The sequence below is a fragment of the Apus apus genome, chromosome 1 (assembly GCF_020740795.1).
Source record: "Apus apus isolate bApuApu2 chromosome 1, bApuApu2.pri.cur, whole genome shotgun sequence".
Classification (NCBI taxonomy): Eukaryota; Metazoa; Chordata; class Aves; order Apodiformes; family Apodidae; genus Apus; species Apus apus.
In genome coordinates, this window is record NC_067282.1 from 114,260,154 (window position 1) to 114,280,615 (window position 20,462).

The following is a 20,462-nucleotide window of genomic DNA, read 5'->3' on the forward strand; positions in this document are numbered from 1 at the left end:
ACAGCAAATGCTGTTGCTTTAATGTATTTGATAGAAGAATAGGTACTATAGCTCATGCAAGGTGTGCAAACATAGCATTGTTCAAATTTCACGTAAGACTACTCAGAGATATCAGTGGGTAAGAAAGTCTGGCACCAAATACCAAAGGTTCCTACAGATCAGCTTCCTTGGAGATCTCATTTTCCCTGTTCCTTAAAGCAGATTTCCACCCCCCCCCCCACAATCTGTTATCCACATGTAGACAAAAATGGAAGAAAGACCAGGGCTCGAAAAAGAACAGAGGGGAAGCACCTTGTAAGAGCATGAAAAAAAATCAAAACACAACAACAACACAACAACAAAAAAACAACTAGCCTAACATTACTTGAGGTATAATTTGGCACTGCCTGTTATGGACTTTTGTTCCTAGATGCAGTTTCCTGCATTTAAGAGAGAGATATAGCAATTTAAGGTACTAAAAGGCAATCCAAAAAAAACCAAACAAAATAATAATTAGCTACTGAGAGTTGGAAAACATTTCCAAATTGCAAAATTAATGAGTACTAATGCACTGTATTCTGCAGGCCACAGCTGTTTATAGTTATACAACAAATGCAGCATCCCATTATGAGACTAGTGAGAAAAGAGGACGAATCAAATGCAGTGCCTGTCCCCAGAAAAAGGATATTATTTGTTCAAATGAATCTCAGTCACGCAGAGGAGAATGCACTGACAGTCCACAGATAAAAACAGACACCCAAGGTGTGCAGGTCCCTTCACTGACCAGACTAACAGAAACAGCAGGGTCATATCTGCACAGTACTTTGGAGGCTCACCTACACTTCTGGACAAGCCTAATTAGTGCTGGCAGAAAACCTACGCTAAGGCAGTTCTAGTGAGCCTGGCATTCAGCTTCCCATTGTCCAGCACTGCACCTGGTTGCTTACAGACATGCAAAGCATGACAAATACCTGCTTGAGTTAAAAAAATGACACTTCAAGTCAGCTTTTGAGCCCTCATTAACTTAGACAGCTTGCTCCAATTTGGAGAGGTCTGAAATTGCTCTAAAACTTGAAAGCCTGATGAACACCAAGATGCTACAGATCTTGCTTTGGCTCCAAAAGCAAATGCTTCCTAGGAAGCCAAGGCACACACCCGGGGCTAAGGTGGGAGAAAAGAAAGTAGAGTAATGGATATCCTTTTTCTTATGCTATTTGACTCTGATTTTGCAGATGCAGGACCTTGAGTGAATTAAGGGCCTGTGACCATTAAAATAAATCTGATTCTTCAGCACTGTGTTAAAACAAATAATTTTAATTTTAATCTAGGACTTTTATTTAAGCACCTCCAAGTTTCTAAACAGACTGATAAACATAAAAAGGAAGTAATATTTTAAAAAACTCACATACCTTCATGCGAGCAAAATCAAAATGCTAGCCTTAAAAATGGGATGTAAGCTAATGCTGCAAAATCAGATAATGGTTCTGTAAACTCACCACCATCAGCCCTTTTTTTATTGAAGAAGTTCCAAAGTAATGTAAATACATTTGTGAGAACAACAAACTGCATTTTATCCAAGCAACTTAAGTATTTTTAAAGAATAATTATGTACAGTTTTCACTGGGAAAAGAAAAGCCAGTTTTGTTTATGATTACATCATCCACATTAACATTTATTTTGCAAACATTTAAATGCATTGCTAAAGGACTATGGGAAATCTAAGAATTATAATATTTACTCTATGGGGTCAAAACAGACACTTTCTCATTACCAGTGTAATGACTATATTAGACAAACTATTAGAACTCACATCACATGGCAGAGATGGAGGAGAACCATTAGTCTCAGAACTGACCTTCTGCCTCATTCTTTAAACATGGCATCCTTATTTTTTTGTTAATGACATATTTTGTAATTCCTCAATGAATTACAGGTCCTTATTTATCAGCATTTTCTTGGGTAAATGAAATAAGCAAGTGCCAAAATAAGGCACAGTAAAGTACAGTCAGAGCTATCTCTGTGCAATAAATCAAAACAGCTGAACATTAACTGTGTAGAGCCGAAGCGGGAATTAGGATTCCAAGAAGATACAGCCAGAGCAGGGCTGCAGCACTGTGCTGCAGACTGCACAGCTCACACTGCCCACTTACCTGATGAAGTAATCTCTTCCATCTCTGTTTGCCGTCATCTCCCATCCATAAGGTGTCCCCTGGTTCAAGCTCCAGGTCCCTGAAGGGTGCGGCCAGCCTGAAGACTTGTTCCTGTGGCTGCAGTTTTGGAGGGGGAAGTGAAAGAGAGGGGAAAAAAAAAGAAGTGAGTTTTCTGCTGTGTGGTTTTTTTGTCTTCCAATTTACTTAATTCACTAATGTTGGCTTTTTTACTTAAATTCACTTGGCATTTAAAGACTTTTGAAGCTGTGAAATTTGCAGGCAAAACCCAGGCAAAGGAAAACAGGTTAGCAGGCCTACTTACATTTGTCATATTTTCCCAGTAAGTGGAAGAGATACATGGTCACTTCCAATGATCTTTGAGGTCAAGCCTTTGGCAAGTAAATCAGTCCCACAACCGTAGTATTGCTTTCACTCATCACCATTCCCTTCAAATGCCAGTTTTCAGTACAGTTTTAGCCAGAAAAAAACCCAACCCGACCAACCGACCACATGGCTGCAGATCACGCTGTAGCACCTGGCACAAGAAGGAACACCAGCACCCATTCTCACTCGTAGTAAACTGTTTTTTGTTTCCTATGTCAAAAGTAAGGAAGAAGCCTTCTGCATATGGATGCTTAATTGATTCCATATGCAGATGTTGCTGCATTTCACTGTTATCCAAGAAGCACGTTGTCCAAATAACTTCCAAAAGGTTGCAGTATCTCTGAGCACACACACTGTGACATGCCACTGCTTGGGCACTCTCTGATAGTATTCCCACTCCCAAGCAAAGGCTAAGTTCACTTAACTAAAGGACTCAGCAGCACTCCCACGTGACACTATTTCCCCAGTAGATCTGAAACTTTGCGTGAAGTGCCACAACATAAACAAAAAAAAGAGCTAGCAAGAATCCCTCATGGTTTCCCACAGGAAACACCAACTTTTGCACTGTTTTACCTCTTGCAGGAATTAAGCTAGGTCTTACCATACATTCCTACCTTCTGCTGTGGGACTCAGAGGTACAGAAGGCAACAAATAGGTCTTTTAGCAAAATTAACCAAACATTAATATCTCTGTGCAATCTGAGAAAGAATAGGAAGTGGGACAGGCGAAGGTTCTAAAGACTGGCAGTGAGCACATCACAGACAGGCAAAGATCAGTCAGCACACACCACTGAATACAACCTGAAATTTAGACATGCAAACCAAATAAGGGCAAGTTCTGAATGAGTTGCCTTCTCCTTTTCTGTCTTTTCTCTGCCCATTACAGCTTAGTCTTACTTGCTAGATTTATTTAAGTCCAAATGCTAGGAAGGAACTTACTGTCTCTTGCCTTAGACAGAGATGTAAAAACTTACTTCCCTTAGAGACGCAGAGCACAATGTAACCTGGTGAACACTCTTCTGCTGGAACAGAATTGGTCTCCACGGACAACTCAACAATTCATTGCAAATTGCCAAACAAAGTTGTACATGGTTAATCCTTCCCAAAGGGGGAATGCACCATTAAAAACAAACTAGTGACTTTCCCCTCCCCATTTATTTCAAGGATTAATCACCACTGTGAGAAGATACGGTGCTGCAAAATATAATTTACATGTAAAGTACAGCATTACAATGGAGTGTAGATATCTTCTGATTTACCAATTACATTAAGTATTCTACCTTCAAGCAGTAGAAAAACATTTCTGTTAACATATTCAAACACTGGTATTTGCCATAAGATGGGGCTTAAGTCTAATATTTGAACATGGTAGAAATCTTAATAAAATTACAGTTACACATAGTTAATGAAACAGATAAACGTCAGATATGCTACATTACACCGAAAAACTACAACTAACCCATTCCTGATCAAAGGAATGAATTTTTAATACAGGCATCCGAGGAGAGAAAACAAATACTTTCAACACTCTCTCATGCAGTTTCAAGTAAAGTTGAGCTTAAGCATTCTTGTTTCTCCATATGCTTGACAGGAGAAGAGGGAGAAAGGGTGGTTCCCTTCATTTAGACGGGAGTCACCATACTGTCTAAAAATGACAGCTTAACTACATCTGTAGAGTTCAAATTACACTTTAAGAGTATCTGGGATCTTAAATACTGTAGTTAACTAAATAAAGTAGAAAGTAGCCTATTTTATCTGAAATATAAAGAGATGCTTGCATTTAGCACTTTCCACTTTAATTAAATGTATTTCGAAACATCTGCGCTATAGTTTCTCTATCTGTGTAATGAGTACAGTGACATTTAAATGCCCACATAAAGCACTTAAAACTTCTGTTATTATATAATCTGTGGGAGCCCAGGACAATTATGATGATCAATACTATTCTCTGTATTCAAACTAAGGGCTCCTCTTTGTATGGATTATAACATTATTGATTTTTAAGGTAAATTTAATTCCCCTGAAAGTTTTCTTTGAGCCCTTAAAACATTAATGGTGTCAGAACCTATCCTATATGATGGGTAATAACTGTCCTACTTAATTATAGATATGTCTATATCTGATCTAGTCCTCCAGACTTTCTTATAATCAGTGGGAGAGAAATTAGCACTTGAGACACTGTATACACCTACATTAGACGTGTGCAAATTCGAGGAGGTGGCTCTATGGGAAAAAACAAATACAGAGTGTTTACTATGGTAATTGTACAATTCAACAATAAACATTCATGTCATAATAAATCAAGGTTTTTCCACTCAAAGGTGATTTGTGCTGGTGATCCCCACTGCCTGAACAGCCTGAAAAAATGAGCAAATGAACTGCATTATTTCTTTCTATACACCTTCATCCACTTGTTGAATATTATTCTTGTCTGCAAGCATTCTGTTCAGTGGCCACTACAAAGGGTAAAAGATGGCAAAGATGAGATAAATGCCAGACAGAATATCAAAGGCTCCAGAGGAAAACATAAGCAGGTCAGGTATTTCACTTTGGGGGAACACAAAGCCATCTTGGAAGACTTTATGTAAAGAGAATACTTTGGTGAGGAAGATCATCAGGTCATGGGAGATCCCTGTCCAAATCCTACCTCCCTGCAGATGACCTTGGATAAATCGCTCAGCTTGCTGCTGGCCATTTTGTCCATTTATTTCCCTCAGTGGCATAGGAGGAGCATACCAAGACTGCCGAGGCTTCTGGAAGACCTGCACACTTCCAAAGACTGGAACGATAAAGAAAATGCCTTCTACATGAGCCATCCCACCTGCAGAGGAAGCAATGGCATTGCTGTAACTTGCTGCTTGCTGTCCATTGCTGCCCCTGCTCACTCACTGCAATGGGACCTGCTGCCACTGTGCCTGTCACTGCACAGCTTTCAGGTAGCAAACTTCATTGTGAAAGCCCAGGCCAGCACCACACCAGCAGAGCTCTGAAAACAAGGCAGCATTAGCTACAATATCCCATCAGCCCGCTTTTGACATTCTTGCTGCAGAAGTATGAAACCTGATCCCTGTGAATTGCTTCACATCAAACCATCAGCTCATCAAATCACCAAAGCAGCGTGTAAGGAACCAACGTGCCCTGAGGAGAGACCTGACTGAGAACGTAATAGCTGTGCCAGGGTGAACATCTTCAGGTCAGCCTTTTTCCTGCCCTGTGCTTGAGGCATGACTGAAACATGAGTTCATACGCAAAGTCTCCTGTACTGGACATCAGCAATATGCCACTTACACAATACACAGAACTTACTTAGCGTAAACCATGGTGCAAACAAGAAGTGGAAGCCTGTAATAGTATCCAACTTTTTTCAAAAATCAGAACCAAAAGAGTTTGAATTTTTAAAGCATAGTATTAGATCATGATGTCCAGAGCAGCTTAGACAGTGCTAAGGCTGAAAATAAAGTAGAAAGCAGTGCTTTCTACTTAACTATTAACACTATTGATTTTTTTTTTAAATAACAAAAAATCAAACATTTAAATTTTCTGTTAAACTGATAAATAAAAACAACAATAAACATCTGCACATTCAGACAATAAGCATGTAATATTGCCCAAAAGTTATTTTATTAACGAGCAACTGAAGATTCCTCTTTGCTATAGAAAACTTGAGACTCTCTAATTGCATCACCTCTACAACCCAAGCCTGTAAATTTTGTTATAAATGTAGTGCTTTCCTAAACTGGTGTAAATGAAGCTCTTGGGCTGCAATTTTAAACCAACAAAAACTGGCACCGACACCAAAAGCAGTATTTCCATCCTCCTGGCATCAGACAGTCCTACTTCACATCACAGTTGCTCTTGTGCCAACGTAAGTAAACTGGATCACCTTAAAATTAGCAACTATTTCATCCAGACTCATCTCTGCCTCATCTGTGGCCTCACAGACAGACATATGGCAGGAAAAAGGAAGGGCAAGACAAAACCTGCCTGCTTCAGATAGTCCTCAGGCAAAGACAAGACAGAAAGTGCTCAACTAAAAAGGAATGCCTCAACTTTATTTAGAATATTTAGTGTCTACTGGGGAATAACACTCAGTATACAGAATTAGGGTGCCTACCCATCCCAAAGATAGATACCATGGTTGTGTCTAACTTCCTCCATGGACCATGTATCCAAGGGGATACAAAAATCCTTGTCTCCTGAGGAATGAAGCTGGACAAAAAGTTAGGAGGTCTGCTTTATCACTGAAGTAGTCTTTATTCCCTTGCTCAAGAATCCAACTTGCACTCTGCTGACAGATTTAAAACAGCAATAAAAGGTAGTAGCAACCTGCACTCCTTCCTTTTTCTTTCCTCTTTTTTTTTTTTTTTTTTTTAAATAATGATTTGAAGAAGGCAGAAACCTGGTTAGCCTTGGTAATAGAGACCTTCATTCATTCCCACCCCCTGCAGCCTGAGGGAGATGGCTACACCTGCAAAACAATAATCTCCATAGCCTTGGATTGATGAGTCCTTGGTAAGTGACAGGCTGCCTCTTTGGCAGAACTCCGGAAGAGTTCTGGCATTTAGGGTCTTAGTGAAGTGGATGGAGATTCAGCTCTATTCTATAGCAAACATCTGAATTTGCAAGCTTTATACCTGTATTCGATAGCTCTCCACTGACTCTAATTTGGAGCTTTGACATCTCACTCCATAATGACATCAAAATTTGAATTTCAAGCATGTGAATCTGGAGTGAAATTCGATACCATCCTCAGAAGAAAGCTCTGCAATAAATGGTGAGCCCGTATCTCAAACTCCAGCACAGGAAGTTCCACCTCAAAATGAGGAAGAACTTTTTCACTGTGAGGGTTACAGAGCAGTGGAACAGGCTGCCCAGAGAGGTTATGGAGTCTCCTTCTCTAGAGACTTTCAAGACCCATCTGGATGCCTTTCTGAGTGATCTGCCCGAGTTTATTTGGTCCTGCGCCAGCAGGGTGTAGAACTGCTTCTCACAGAGGGTGAAGGTCCCTTCCAACCCCTAATATTCTGTGATTATCTTTAAATTCCTATATAAGGTAGTAAAACTGACAATTTTTATCATCTTATTTTTCATTCATCATTCTATACCCCCTTCCAAAATAACTAAGAGCAGCACCAAACTAAGTGCAAACACCTTCCGAGCTCCTCATATCATTAGTTTTAAGTGCAAAATACTACATTCCATTTATCCAATGACCGTTTTCAATCTTAAGAGCTTTAGAATTTTGGGGTAGTTACCACCTGTCAATTTGTTACCATATGCTTCAGTGATCTGATCTCTCGGTTGTTAACTAACTTCAGGAGCTGGGGCATAATTTCCAAAAAGTTTCCAGTAAAGAAGCTCCGCTTAGGAAAAAACCTCCAAAACACGCCTGCAAAAAAACCTTATATTTTTGTATCCTGTGGCCTTATTTTCTCCAAGTGTTGCTTTATTTTCATTTGAGTATCTGTTAGCTCACAGACTCCAGCAAAGGCTAAAATTATCCATAGTTTCTGATAGAAATCTTCATAAATGTGTAAAATCTCTGTATGTGGAGCCAGGTATAATTTATCTAAATATATAAAATTTGAAATATTAATATTCTGTGCATGTTTTCTCTTTAGTTATTAGTAAATTTTTAAGCATCTACCTTGGATTTCCTCTAGTGGATTAAAATAATCAAAGGATTATATCCTAATCTTCTTTAAAGCAATCCCATGAACAACACAGGTGCAACAGCAGTGCACGACTGAAGTTACAGAACTTGTACCATGAAGATTCACAGTATAATGGCATGTTTACCACTTCAATATTTAATATTTTTGAATAATCTCATTTAACACCTTGGTTATTCTCACAGTACTTCCTTACTTACAGCACTTCTTCATTCCTGAAAGCACTGTTTATGAAGATGTTGATCAGTGACTCAGCTCGAGGCTGACCATCTAACACAAGTAACTCAGCATTGCTAATGGACTAATAGTGTTGATACACCGGCTTCCTTTATGCTCCATACTGAGAAAAACTTCTCAATCTGCAGGAATAGTGTGATCAGCAGGACCAGGGAGGTGATCCTGCCCCTCTACTCGGCCTTGGTGAAGCTGCACCTTGAGCACTGTGTGCAGGTTTGGGCGCTGCAGTATAAGAAGGACATTGAGGTGCTGGAGAGGGTGCAGAGAAGGGCAACTAGGCTGATTAGGGGTCTGGAGAACAGGTCTCATCAGGAGAGGCTGAGGGAGCTGGAGCTGTTCAGCCTGGAGAAGAGGAGGCTGAGGGGAGACCTCATTGCTCTCTACAATTCTGTAGTGAGGTGGGTGTTGGCCTCTTCTCCCTAGTGACCAGTGATAGACCAAGAAGAATGGGGTCAAGTTGCACCAGGGGAGGTTCAGATTGGATATTGAGAAAAATTTATTCACAGAAGGAGTGGTGAGGCATTGGAACAGGCTGTCCAGGGAGGTGGTGGAGGCACCATCCCTGGAGGTATTCAAAAAAGGGGTGGGCATGGTGTTTCAGGAGACGGTTTAGTGGTTAGGGGTTATAGGGCAGACAGTTGGACTTGATGATCTTGAATGTCTTTTCCAACCTTGATGATTCTATGAATTTTGAGTCCTGGCATGTAGCCTGGCTTCATTTCACCTCTCTGCTGGTACAAAACCCACTTCCTCTACCTCCCACATGCCAACAGAGAAGTGAGTCCCCCTCCAGCCCGTCATAAAAGGAAGACATCCTGTACAAAAGCCATGATACACAGTTAATTGTGAGGGGCTCCACAGCAACCCCCCAGGAGGTCAGTCTAGCCACAGTGATCCCTAGGAGGTACCAAGAGGAACATCAGAGGCATAGCAGGGTATATCTACCTGGGAGTAAGAGACAATGCTTGTGACACAAGTGAAGCTCAGTAACAGTCTATGATATTTAATCTTCCACTGCCTCAAGAACAGAAACATGCTTTCTCAATCCAATTCTCTCCCTCTCCTATCCCAAAAGACTACCAAACAAAGCTTGCCTCCATCCTACCATTTCGACTTGAAAAAAAAGAGAAAATGAATGTTTTAAAGGCTTTGTAGCTATACTATCAAGATCAATCATACTCTGCTTTTGAAACTCCCCTGAGGGGCACTGAGCAATAGGACAGATATGATGGACAATAATTTCCTGATCCAAGATCAAGTACACTGAAAGGCTTGTTGTCTGCACAGATGAGACCTATTAAATGTCCACAGAAATAGTCCTATCAGAGGCAAAAAAGAAGAAAACAAACTGCTCCAGACACATTCCGCTGTACTAAAACAAAAAATCCATACTGGGCCTCCTGTTACTAAATCATGTAAGTACAGGAGGGAACCCTAATTACTTCAGATTTCTTCATTTTCTACAACCAGCATTCTTTCAAATCTTTTGCGGAGTGAGAAAGTAAAAGTCCTCATATAAATATGTACTATTTTTGAACTCCTGGAAACTCTGTAACAGTGAAAAGAATAACACCCTACCAGTGAGCTCATGCTTAAAAGTTTGTAGTTAAGACAAAATTTAAAGGTAGAATCATCACCCAAGACTGTTTTTCTTATTTAAAAATAAGAACAAAATGCTAAAAAATACTTTTGACCTGTGACACCTGGCCATCTGAATAATCTTGCAACACAACCATTCTCTGGGCAAAGGCAGAATAATGTTGTAGTACCTTTCAGGCTTATTCTGAATTTTCTCGCTGGATCATGCACCATCAAACACAAATATTATTCATAAAATAAAGACACTCCCCCTTTCTAGTACCTTCTCTTAGTTGTTTTGGGTTTTCTTCTATTTTTCTAGTAAGGATTATGAATAAAGCCAGGCTTTGCTCTAGTTGTTCAGAAACTGTCTTCAGCCAAGTGTTTCACTCTCTTAGGCAGGAACTACTCCCCAAAATCGGGCTGGAGCAAATAACTACATGTTGGGTTTTTTTCCCCTCTCCCCATCTTCCACCACAAATGCTCTCAATTATTCACATTTTCACAAAGTACTACTCATTCTTATTCCAAACCAACAACAATGCTAAGGGCTCCGCTCAACCTTTAAATCCTTCAGTGGAGCAGAAAAATCCCAAGTACAACTCAAAACTTCATACTGAACAGCTCTAAGCTATTTTACAATAAAGTAGAGCAGATACATTTCTAGAAAATCCTGTAAGCCTGTTTTTGTAACAGATTACACTAGCTTCCATCTCCTCAGTGCCTAAAACTGAGATTTCTAAATGGAAGCCTATGTCTGGGTTGAGAACAGGAGGCACTCCCAATGAATTCCTCCTCCACCAGTCATTGCTACTGCTGTTGCTCATGAGATAACGAGGGCCCATGGCCAAGTAGGTGATCAAAAAGTAAGGGATCCATTTCACCAGGGATCTCTCCTGGCTGCCACGAGGATGACCTTGCTATTGCTTCTCTGCCAGACAAGAAGGGAAATACAGTGACAGGTCCCCATCACTTGGTGAGGGGGAAGGAGGCAATTCCACACGATCAGAAAAGTCTCCTCATGTCATCACTCATCTCATCATCTCATCACTCCAGCCTTAATTACAGGCCCATGTCTGTGTCATAAGCAGGGCAGAGTGATGCAGAACAAAACCACTGGCTGTTCAAAATGTACATTGTACCCATCACATGGGTGACTGTATGACAGATGGCTTCCTTTTAATCTGAAAGTACAACAACAAACATTACTTCCTCACATGCTTTGTGCTAGTGGTCTACCCATAGTCCACATTTCACCATGTATCTTACACAATTGCTCCTTTGCTTTCCTCCCTGTGCTTCATTTCATGTGGCCAAAGACACAAGTACCCAAACAGTGCAATGAAGAAGCACCTACAGCACAAGGTTTTGCCTTCAGATACAGCTCCTCAGTATGAGGCACTAGCTCCCCAAAGAGCCACCATTGTCCACTGTGGGCCCAGAACTCAAATTCTTATGACCCAAAGTAACGAAAGTAGACAGCACACTGGGACAAGGGATGAAACAAACTATGTGAGGCAATGCTGGTTTGTTCCAAGCACTAACAACCTCCAGGAACCTTGGAAAAGGGACAAGGTGAAGGTCTTGTCATTCCATGAGGCACCCTACCTGTCCTGGGATGCTTCCATCCTTGTCTCTGATTCCACAGTAAGTCTTACACTCTTCACCACTGGTATAGCTGTTGTTTGCACTGCTTTGTTCAGCAGCAGCTGAGTTTTTCCTTTTGCAAAACATGTTCTTGTATTCTGATTCTGTACAGTCACTGCTGTCCAGTAGATCCATTTTCATGTCTGCTACTTGTCTTGTTCTGGATTTTGCTTATTTGGTTGGTTTTGTGGGGTTTTTTTTAATATCTCATACAGGTTACATCTTCCATTTCCCTGTCTTCCTCTATGTTATACTTCCATTATTATTAAAGATTTGCCTCCATTCCACAGGAAACCAAAGTCTGCACTGTACTTCCTTTTAGGCTGCTGGGAGTTTTCATTTAAAGCACATTGATTTCATTAGAGATCCAGAGTCCTGTACTGCAAAAGGCAGATAGCACCCAAAGCAGCAAATAATGGCTGGGACTTGGATGCCTGTAAAAGGCTCTTTGGCTTTCTGTTACATATGATGCTTTAGTTTCATGCTGATGTGTGCTAGGAAATAAAAGTCTCTAAAACCTGATGTGTGCAAGATGCTTTTTTCTGGTTTAATGGAGCTTTTGACCTTAGGCTTTCTCAGCTTTACTCAGTATTTCAAAGCAAATAAAGAAAAAAGTACAGAAGTATATTTAGCTCTTCCTCATTTAGTGAATGGATTATTGGTATTCCTTTCTGAATTTTACAGAAAAATACAGGTTGATTTTCTCTCAAACTGGTACAACCTTACCATACATTAGCTAGCATCCCCCTATAGCAGGCAACAAAGTCATTTTCATACAATGCAACCTTCAGCATTTATCTCTGACAAAATGGCAATTATTTTCAGATGCTGAATTTTATCCTGCACAAGATTTTTATGGGTTTGTTTGGTTTGGGGTTTTTTTGCTTTAAAGTGTTGTTACCTCTACTGTCACTGAATGTTTGTCCTCTTAACAGCTTTCCAGTAAAGTGCAGGCATAATTCCCTGTTAAGTTTCAGGGAATAGTAAAGGATGTTTGCCACTTCTGCCATATGGGAAAAAAAAGTCCCATAATACCTGCAATAGAGATGCTGTCTAGCTCACTGACTGCACTGCTACTAATAATGAGAGTTTATGGTAGCATATGGAATCACAATGCTGTAAAGCTTAATCACATTTTAGATAAAAGTAACAATACATCATACATTTTCTTACCACCTATTACACAGCTGTTCAGTTTATGCCTTAAAAATTTGAGGTGTATATATTTGTTAAAAATTGTGCATGCTGCATTTGGAAAAGCAAAAGAGATTCTCATTTTTATACATAGCAAATTTTCTGGTTTTTCACTGGCCTGATATGAATACAACCTGGCTGCTGTGAGCTGACAAATTTAGTATAATCATACACTCATACACCAGAAAAAGCAGCTCAGAAAACTTGCAAGCACTTCTTGGGAGATGATTCCTATAAGAGCTTCCAGTTTCTATAAAGATGTCACTCACAGTTTACCCTGTGGTCACTTGAAAGTTCTTCACTGTGTGCTCTTGCTATAAGGTGACATTTTAGCCTCTAGTAGAGTGAAGCTGCATCAGAAGGAGGCAGTGAAAGAGGACTGAATAGCCACAAAAGAAACAAAATTGCTTTTCTAATGTTTAAAGTCTAAATTCCTACTGCTTGATATTGGTAGCAATCTCAAGATGAACTTAATCAACAAAAAATATGATGGAATCTTAATTAAGAAGTGAGTACTGAACAGAAAGGAGAACAGGGAAAACATACTCATATATTTACTAGTTTTCAGCCATGAAGAGTTCTTCCCTTCTCCCTTTCAATCTCTTGGGAAATACAAAGAAATGGTGGAAACATTAAATAATGGTATCCTATCTTAAACTTATTTTGTAAATTAAATGAAATTAATACTACCCTCTTAATTTTATTTTATTGGGGGGGGGGAACAATTTAAATTAATTTCTCTACCCAGAAATCAGTAAATAATAAGAAAAATCACTGCCCAGTGACTCCAGAAGCAGCTCCAAAACACCAAGAGTTTTTCCATAAAAGATACATTTGATGACCCTGAAATGAGATTTAGCCACTGATGACTAGCTTAGCTTGTTTTCCACAAACCCTTACAATAATTATTTTGAAAAACTATGTAAATCTTTTCCCAATATTGCAATAAGGTATAAATCAACCAATACAGGAATTAAGTCTTTAACAAGTCCACTCATCAGAAACTTAAGTACTGAACTAAAACCAGTCTACTAGATTTATGTCTATTTCAAACACAACATATAAGCACATAAATGTAGTTTAAGGTATTTTGTTCTGCTTTCTAGATGAAAAAAGCCTCAATATTCCACTTGGTTTTAAACCAAAATTCTCAAAACTGGGCATGTATGAACAAACATTCATCCCCCCTAATGAAAGACCAACCGTGTCATTGTACTTTTTTCTACGCTTCACTTCCAGAGATAAGTTACAAAAAAACTTCAGAAAAGGACCACATAAAATCAGTGTTGGCCAATCTGTTTACATTCTTAAAATATCTGCAGAGAAGTCTGTGTTTCTACTGCTACCACGCTAGAAGGTTGGGCTTTTTCCTTTTCTTTTGAGCTCCTTTGTATTTTTCAATTCAGGAAATGATGGTTTATATGGTAACCTACTGAGGAAAAATCTAAGTACAGGGCCTTTTGCGTAACAATCTGAAGTTTTCACCAGTGGTAAAAAGCCTTCATCCAGATATGAGGCTATTTAAGGCACTCTGAACATAAACCCACTTACGAAACCAAGCAAATCTGAAGCCACTGAATCCTTAGGGAAACCACCGACACTCTGCACATTCTGTCACAGAACTAGGTTGCAAACCGAGATACAAGTAAAAACCTCAACAAATTAGAAAGAGCAATTTTAAATTTATAAAAAATTTCCTTCTTTAGCCTTAATGACTCCATGAAGCCGAAGCCAATGAAACTGAGCCAAAATGTCGTGTCTGAACATTTGAAGGGAAGCTATGCAGATGCAGTTCAAAATTGGAGAGAAGTGATCTCAGAGCACTAGTCCCTTCAACATACCCCAGGCCATACCAAAGGGGAGCTTGGAACCAGGTGGGTAAAACTTTCACCTGTGACAGACCTGGTTTCCCATGCGATTTGATCTGCACGCAAGCTTAGGAATGATTTTCAAAATCTTTTTTTCCTGCATTCTCCACAGGGTAACAAACAGAAACTGTAGTAGTGCCTTGAAACTCCAAGGAAATCAGAGATTTCCACGCAGGGAGCTACAAAAGGAAAACGTTGCAAAGTCAAGACAGGAGACACAGGAAGAAAGTGTTTGCTTACAGCTGGCCTTGAAAGAAGAAAAACAAAAAAATAGGCCAAGCTTCAATGTTTGATAAGAAACCCCATCTGCCTCAGAATACCCACGCAACAAACACCAGTATCACTAACCCTCTCCATCATTTTAGAATTCTTTTTTTCCAGTATTCATGGTTTACAATACACAGTAGCCAGGAGAAATCATCACTGATTTTTTTTTTTACTTTCAAATTTGTGCCTGAAAAACCTCAGCAGAACACAGAATTAATAGTCTTCTCTCAAGCTCCTGCAGGTGCACCTTGTATCGTTACATGACTCACTTTTTCTCGGCAGGCAAACTATACGGTGGGTTGTGAAACAGCTTCTCATTCTGATGCCACTGGATGCAATTTGAAGACAAGGTTGCTAAAGAACCAAGATGTCAAGCATCACATCATCTTAACACTTCCTCAGGTTATCAACTTTGAATTAAAATCTGCGTTTAGATTTTTTTATCAATCCAAATATTCTGTTTATTTTTTTTCATTTGCCAGCAACTGAATACTTTTCAGCTCTCAGGGAGATTACAGTTCTGGACAAAAATCAGAAAAAATAGCTTTTAAAGTTACTGTGGGTTCACAAGAGAGGGACTGTGTGACTTAGAAAAAAATGCAAATAATTTATCACTTGCTATTAAAATTTTTACAGCATTATACCATACCATACCATAAAACAGTCAGTAGCTGGAACATAAATGCTAGAGACATTGTAATAATTATCTATAAATATAGCTATTTTTCTCAAAAAGAGCATTTTATGATTGCAAAGTTATATTAAAAAGCTGAACTTTTCTGCCTCTTTATTATATTAGCCTGCAATTTACACAAAATACTGTATTTCCTTCAATAAATGCGAAAGTTGAAGGTATTAGAACTGGCAATTCATTATTTGCCTTCCAAAATGGGTTAAAATACATTTTTGCATCCTCCAGATACCAGAGGCTCAGAAAATCTAGACTTCTGCCAAAGCTTTTGCTCCCAGGCTACTAGGAGTAGACAAGCAGTATTTTATCCACGCTCTGATGAGTCAACATTCAAAGATTTAAGTAATTCCAGTCCATGGCAATAAATGCTTTATTTTTTTCCTTCCCTCCTTTGTCTTGCTAGTCCTCAGCTACAAGAGAGACAAGCCTCTGACAATCAAAACAAAGTAAGAAAATTAATAGTATTTCATTGTTATTCTGCTGAGGAGGAAGGAGATTTCATCTCTAATCATCATTTGTATCCTTCATGCTCTTTTTATGCACTGCCCTCCTCATTGCAGTCTCTAGGCTACTATCCCTCTCCCATATCTATCCATCCATCCCACCATGTTGTTGGGATTTTGCCATTGCCCAGTCGCACAGCAGCAGAGCAACCACAGCAGCTCCACACAGAACCACAGAAAGAAGGCTGTTGAAGCCATGCTGAAAGCTTTACTACAGAGAAACGGAAAGGTGTCTTTTTGAGTGAATTCTCATGGCTGCACCATTTCCTTTTGTTTGCCTTTAAGACTAGCAGCAAGGCTTAGAGTTTAACTTGAATGTCATTCCTAATACCAGCTGTCCAAAACCAATGGGCCCACTGCCCATTTTCATCATATACAATCAACAACAAAATCTCTTGCTGAGCACTAAGGCAGCAGTGCTCATGCTCCATCAGCAGGCCACTGACTTGTGTGTGTCACAGGATCACAGGACAACTCCATTTGGAAGGGACCTCAGGAGCTCATCTACTCCAAATGCCTGCTCAAATCATTTCATTAGGCTTCACAAAAAGCAATGTGACAAATAGGTATTACACTGCAAACTAAGTTGCCTGAAGTTAATCTCATATACTTGAACTCTATTACTCTATCATATTAATCATTAAACAAAAGACAGAGAGAGAAATTTCCTTATTCTGTTCCTTGCCTTGTTCTTTCCTTATCAGTATTTCCTAACCCATTGATTTTTTAAGATACAATTTGTGAAACAAAAACCTGTACATTTTTTTTTCTTTAATTTAATTTACCATCTGAAAATCACTCCAAAGTTAGTAGTTTTACAACCAGAAGAGAAAAATGAAATTGCACGATCTTGTTGCATAAAAAGCTCCTAGAATACTAAGGCTCCAGCTATGTATATCTCTAATATGATATTAAGCTGTCCAGTTACGCATCTGGGTAAATGCACTCATAAATTTCTTGCAGTAAAAGGCTAAAAATTAAGACAAAAAAAACCCCAAAACCCATACTTTTCCTCCTCCAATTTACACCAGTCCTTGTTCATATACTGTGGTAGGAATACGGGTATGTGACAGCTACTTAGAAAGTATCAAAAAGCTCTCTCAGCTTCCTGCAACTGACAGCTAAGGAAAAGGTTCCAGGCAGAAGTACAACAGGTTCAGATAACCTACTTACAGCCACTCACAAAGAACTTCCTACAGATCTTGCAGCATTAAATGGAAGTTTCCCTGCAGTCAGAAAATTAGAGGGACTCTGGGACTTACACAGGTTTAATACTATTCTCTGACACTACGCTGGTAAGTGCTTCTGGATGTTTTCCTATAGTAAAAAAGGTGAATCTGGTTGCAGCTTGTAGCTGCACATTCCAGCCGAGGAGTGAGCCTATGCACATATTTAGATGTATTTCTGCTCTTTGAAATCATGCATTCTCTACATTTGCAGTGCTTAGATCTTACTAACAATTGCAGTCCTAACAGGAATTAAGTTAGGCACAGCATCAGTTCAGGAAAACATGAGCAAGAGGGTACAAAAACACTAAGTCTAATATCCAACGCAGTTCTGAGATAAATTTTGGAGTTTCAGTGCAGGAAAATGCTATTGCAAAGATTGGAGACACCCAGCCAGCTCTGCCCTTCACAGTATTTTCCTCTTTTGGCATTAAAAGAGAGCCACACACACAGGTTTAATCCATCTAACAGGTGATACACGCATCGTTTCAGCTACTGTTGCTTTGTCTCCCAACAACTTCACAATATAGTCCATAAACTGGGTCCCCTCACACCAATAGCATAAGGCAGGGACCCTGTTCAATTGAACTGGTCACAACCTCACCATCAGCTATAGTACATCTTGCTTCATGAGATGTTCTCAGCACAAGAGATTCTGGAAGTCATAAGCTATAGGTTTAAAGATTATTAATTGACAATATGTGATTTGAAAAATAAAGCAATGTGTCATCTTCGAGAGTTGCAAGAAAGAAAAAAAGAAAAAAACAACAAAGCCAAACAAAAAAGATCAAGTGTTAAATATACAAATCAAGAAATTAAATGAACACAAAATGCAGGAAATTTTGGGAAGAGTGAGTAAACACAACTGCTCTTCTGCTGCTCTGTGTCACAGAGCCACAGAGGCTGAAGCCTTGACAGAAGAAGGGCCAGAAGGCATGGCCCATGCCAAAAGAGAGGAAGCTTGGGATGCCCATGGGAAGAAGGAAAAATTACTTTAAGAACGGACACTGATGGTCAGACCTGGATTGGTTTGAGCCTAGCCTCCTTGTCATGTCCCTGATAGTGGGCAGCAGAAAAACTTGGGGAAGAACATGACTTCAAACCAGCTTTCCCTCAGCTATGGTTATTAAATTACTTAATTTCTTCTATCACAGAAGCCATTAGATTACAGATCATCCTTGACATCCTTTTATTTTTTTTAATGAATATACCTTACTTGAGGCAGTGACTGTAGACAGAAGCAACTGAGAAAACCCTTACCAAGTTTGATTCTAGAGTCACACAACCATTCATTTCAACTTTTAGCACTCCTGTCTCCATTGCTGCAAATCTGTTTCTAATTTTTTCCTTGTCAGAATAAAGTAAACCTCTTCTGCTAGCCTCAAGTCCTGGCTGGCAGTAAGACCAATGCCACACGACCTGGGAGGCCCTGAGCTCCATGCTGCCTTGGCCTTGGGGATGCACTACTGGGCCTCCACAGTAGCCAGCCTGCAGGTTTTTGTCCACCCACCTAGTCACAGGAGTATCACACTCCATGGGGCAATCCAGAAGGGTGCTGGAGCTTGTCATTTCATGACAAAAAGCTTTTGCCAGCAAGCATAAGCCTGAGCATCAGGTCAGCAGGCTGATTTTATCACCCACAACTCTATTATACTTCACGCAGTTATTTTTATTTCTTCAGTGTATTAATTCTCCCACTCATTTTCTGAAGCATGGAACCAGAACTTGACAGCTTACTTTCTGTAAAGACATTCAGAAACATTACATGTGTTCATAAGGGCCTAGTTATTTACAAAAGAGGCAAAAAAAAGTGTTTGGTAACAGGAATTATTCACTATAGTATTTTTTATACTCCTGTTGAAGCCCACCTGAACCTTTAGGTGCTTCCATATCCTTAAAAATCTGCTTGCAATGGTTTAGAAAGGTAAAACTAAGTTTAAAATTACCTAGGTCCATTTTTTATAAACCTGTTGCTAAGTCTAAGCAACTTGAGACTGAGTTAGGCATTTAAAAAAATAAACTACTATGTCAGCAAATACACTATTGTTTAATTGTTTAGAGGATTTTATACGTTAATACATTGCAATCTTCAATTTATCACCAACCTCACCAGGGAGAATAAATCTAGACATGCCTAACTTTTTAAAATTATAATTGTTATTCTCATTTCTAATTTAAATAAGAGGGTTATATTCTGTTCTCAGATGACAGTACACTGTTTTTAAAAAATTCACTTTGGAGGACAGAACTTACATGCAAGAACTACAACTTCACAATACTATTATCAAAGGTAGAGGGAAAATCTAATTCCATCAAAAGTGCTGGAAATCTTACTACTGACTTCAGTAGGGTCAGGCTTTTATCCCTGGAGCATGATTGATGACAAACCCAATCTATTACCTGCGTAAAAACTCAGTGAAGCTGCTGAACTCCATGGCACAACTGGTCTTCTCTTTTTCCCCAGGAGGAAGGTTTCTGCAGCTCACGACAGGTCTCTGCTGAAACTGCACACAACGGAGTGCAGCACATGCCCAGAAATGTTGCCATCTACATCAGCATCTCACCCAGCATAAAATTAGCTCCATACAACTGACAGCACAAAGAAACAATAGAGGATGGTTTGGATGGTAAATACTTACAGACTGTCAAGTTGAGTGGCAGCAGAATTAACTCTACTGCTGGGTTAAACACAGTTGATTCAGAGTCCTGAAGCCATGAAGCTGATTTACTTTATACATTAAAAGGATGTTCATTGCTAAACAGACATGTACTAGAAAGGATATACTTTTTCATTCCCTCCCCAAAAGTAAATATTTAAGACAGAGTTCAGCAAATAAACTTGTTTTATTAAGAGTCACCACCAGACAATTTTGCCCTTCATCAGCTCTGTCAGGGTATGGGGACATACAGACATATTTGAAATCCAAGAAGCTAGCAAGCAATGCTTTTGAAACTGCAGCATTAATAGGAGCATTTTGATGCCTACAAGTTTACAGGACACTGTATGAGATTATAATCCTGTCAAAATATGTAAACATTTCTCTCCTTTTCTGTCAAAAACTAACTT

The 20,462-nt window shown here is 39.4% G+C and overlaps 1 protein-coding gene across 3 annotated transcripts in view; it reads right to left on the reverse strand.

The window, feature by feature from the left end:
* The window catches only part of FRMPD4 (FERM and PDZ domain containing 4), a 314,233-nt gene that overhangs the window by 115,012 nt on the left and 178,759 nt on the right, over nt 1-20,462 (reverse strand). For 2 of the 3 annotated variants that reach the window (XM_051608839.1, XM_051608842.1), the window contains exon 2: nt 2,130-2,246. In XM_051608839.1, coding sequence (XP_051464799.1) covers nt 2,130-2,246 — 117 coding nt within the window. Of the gene's footprint in view, nt 1-2,129; nt 2,247-20,462 lie in introns of those variants that run through there. The other variant, XM_051608841.1, reaches the window with a different exon arrangement.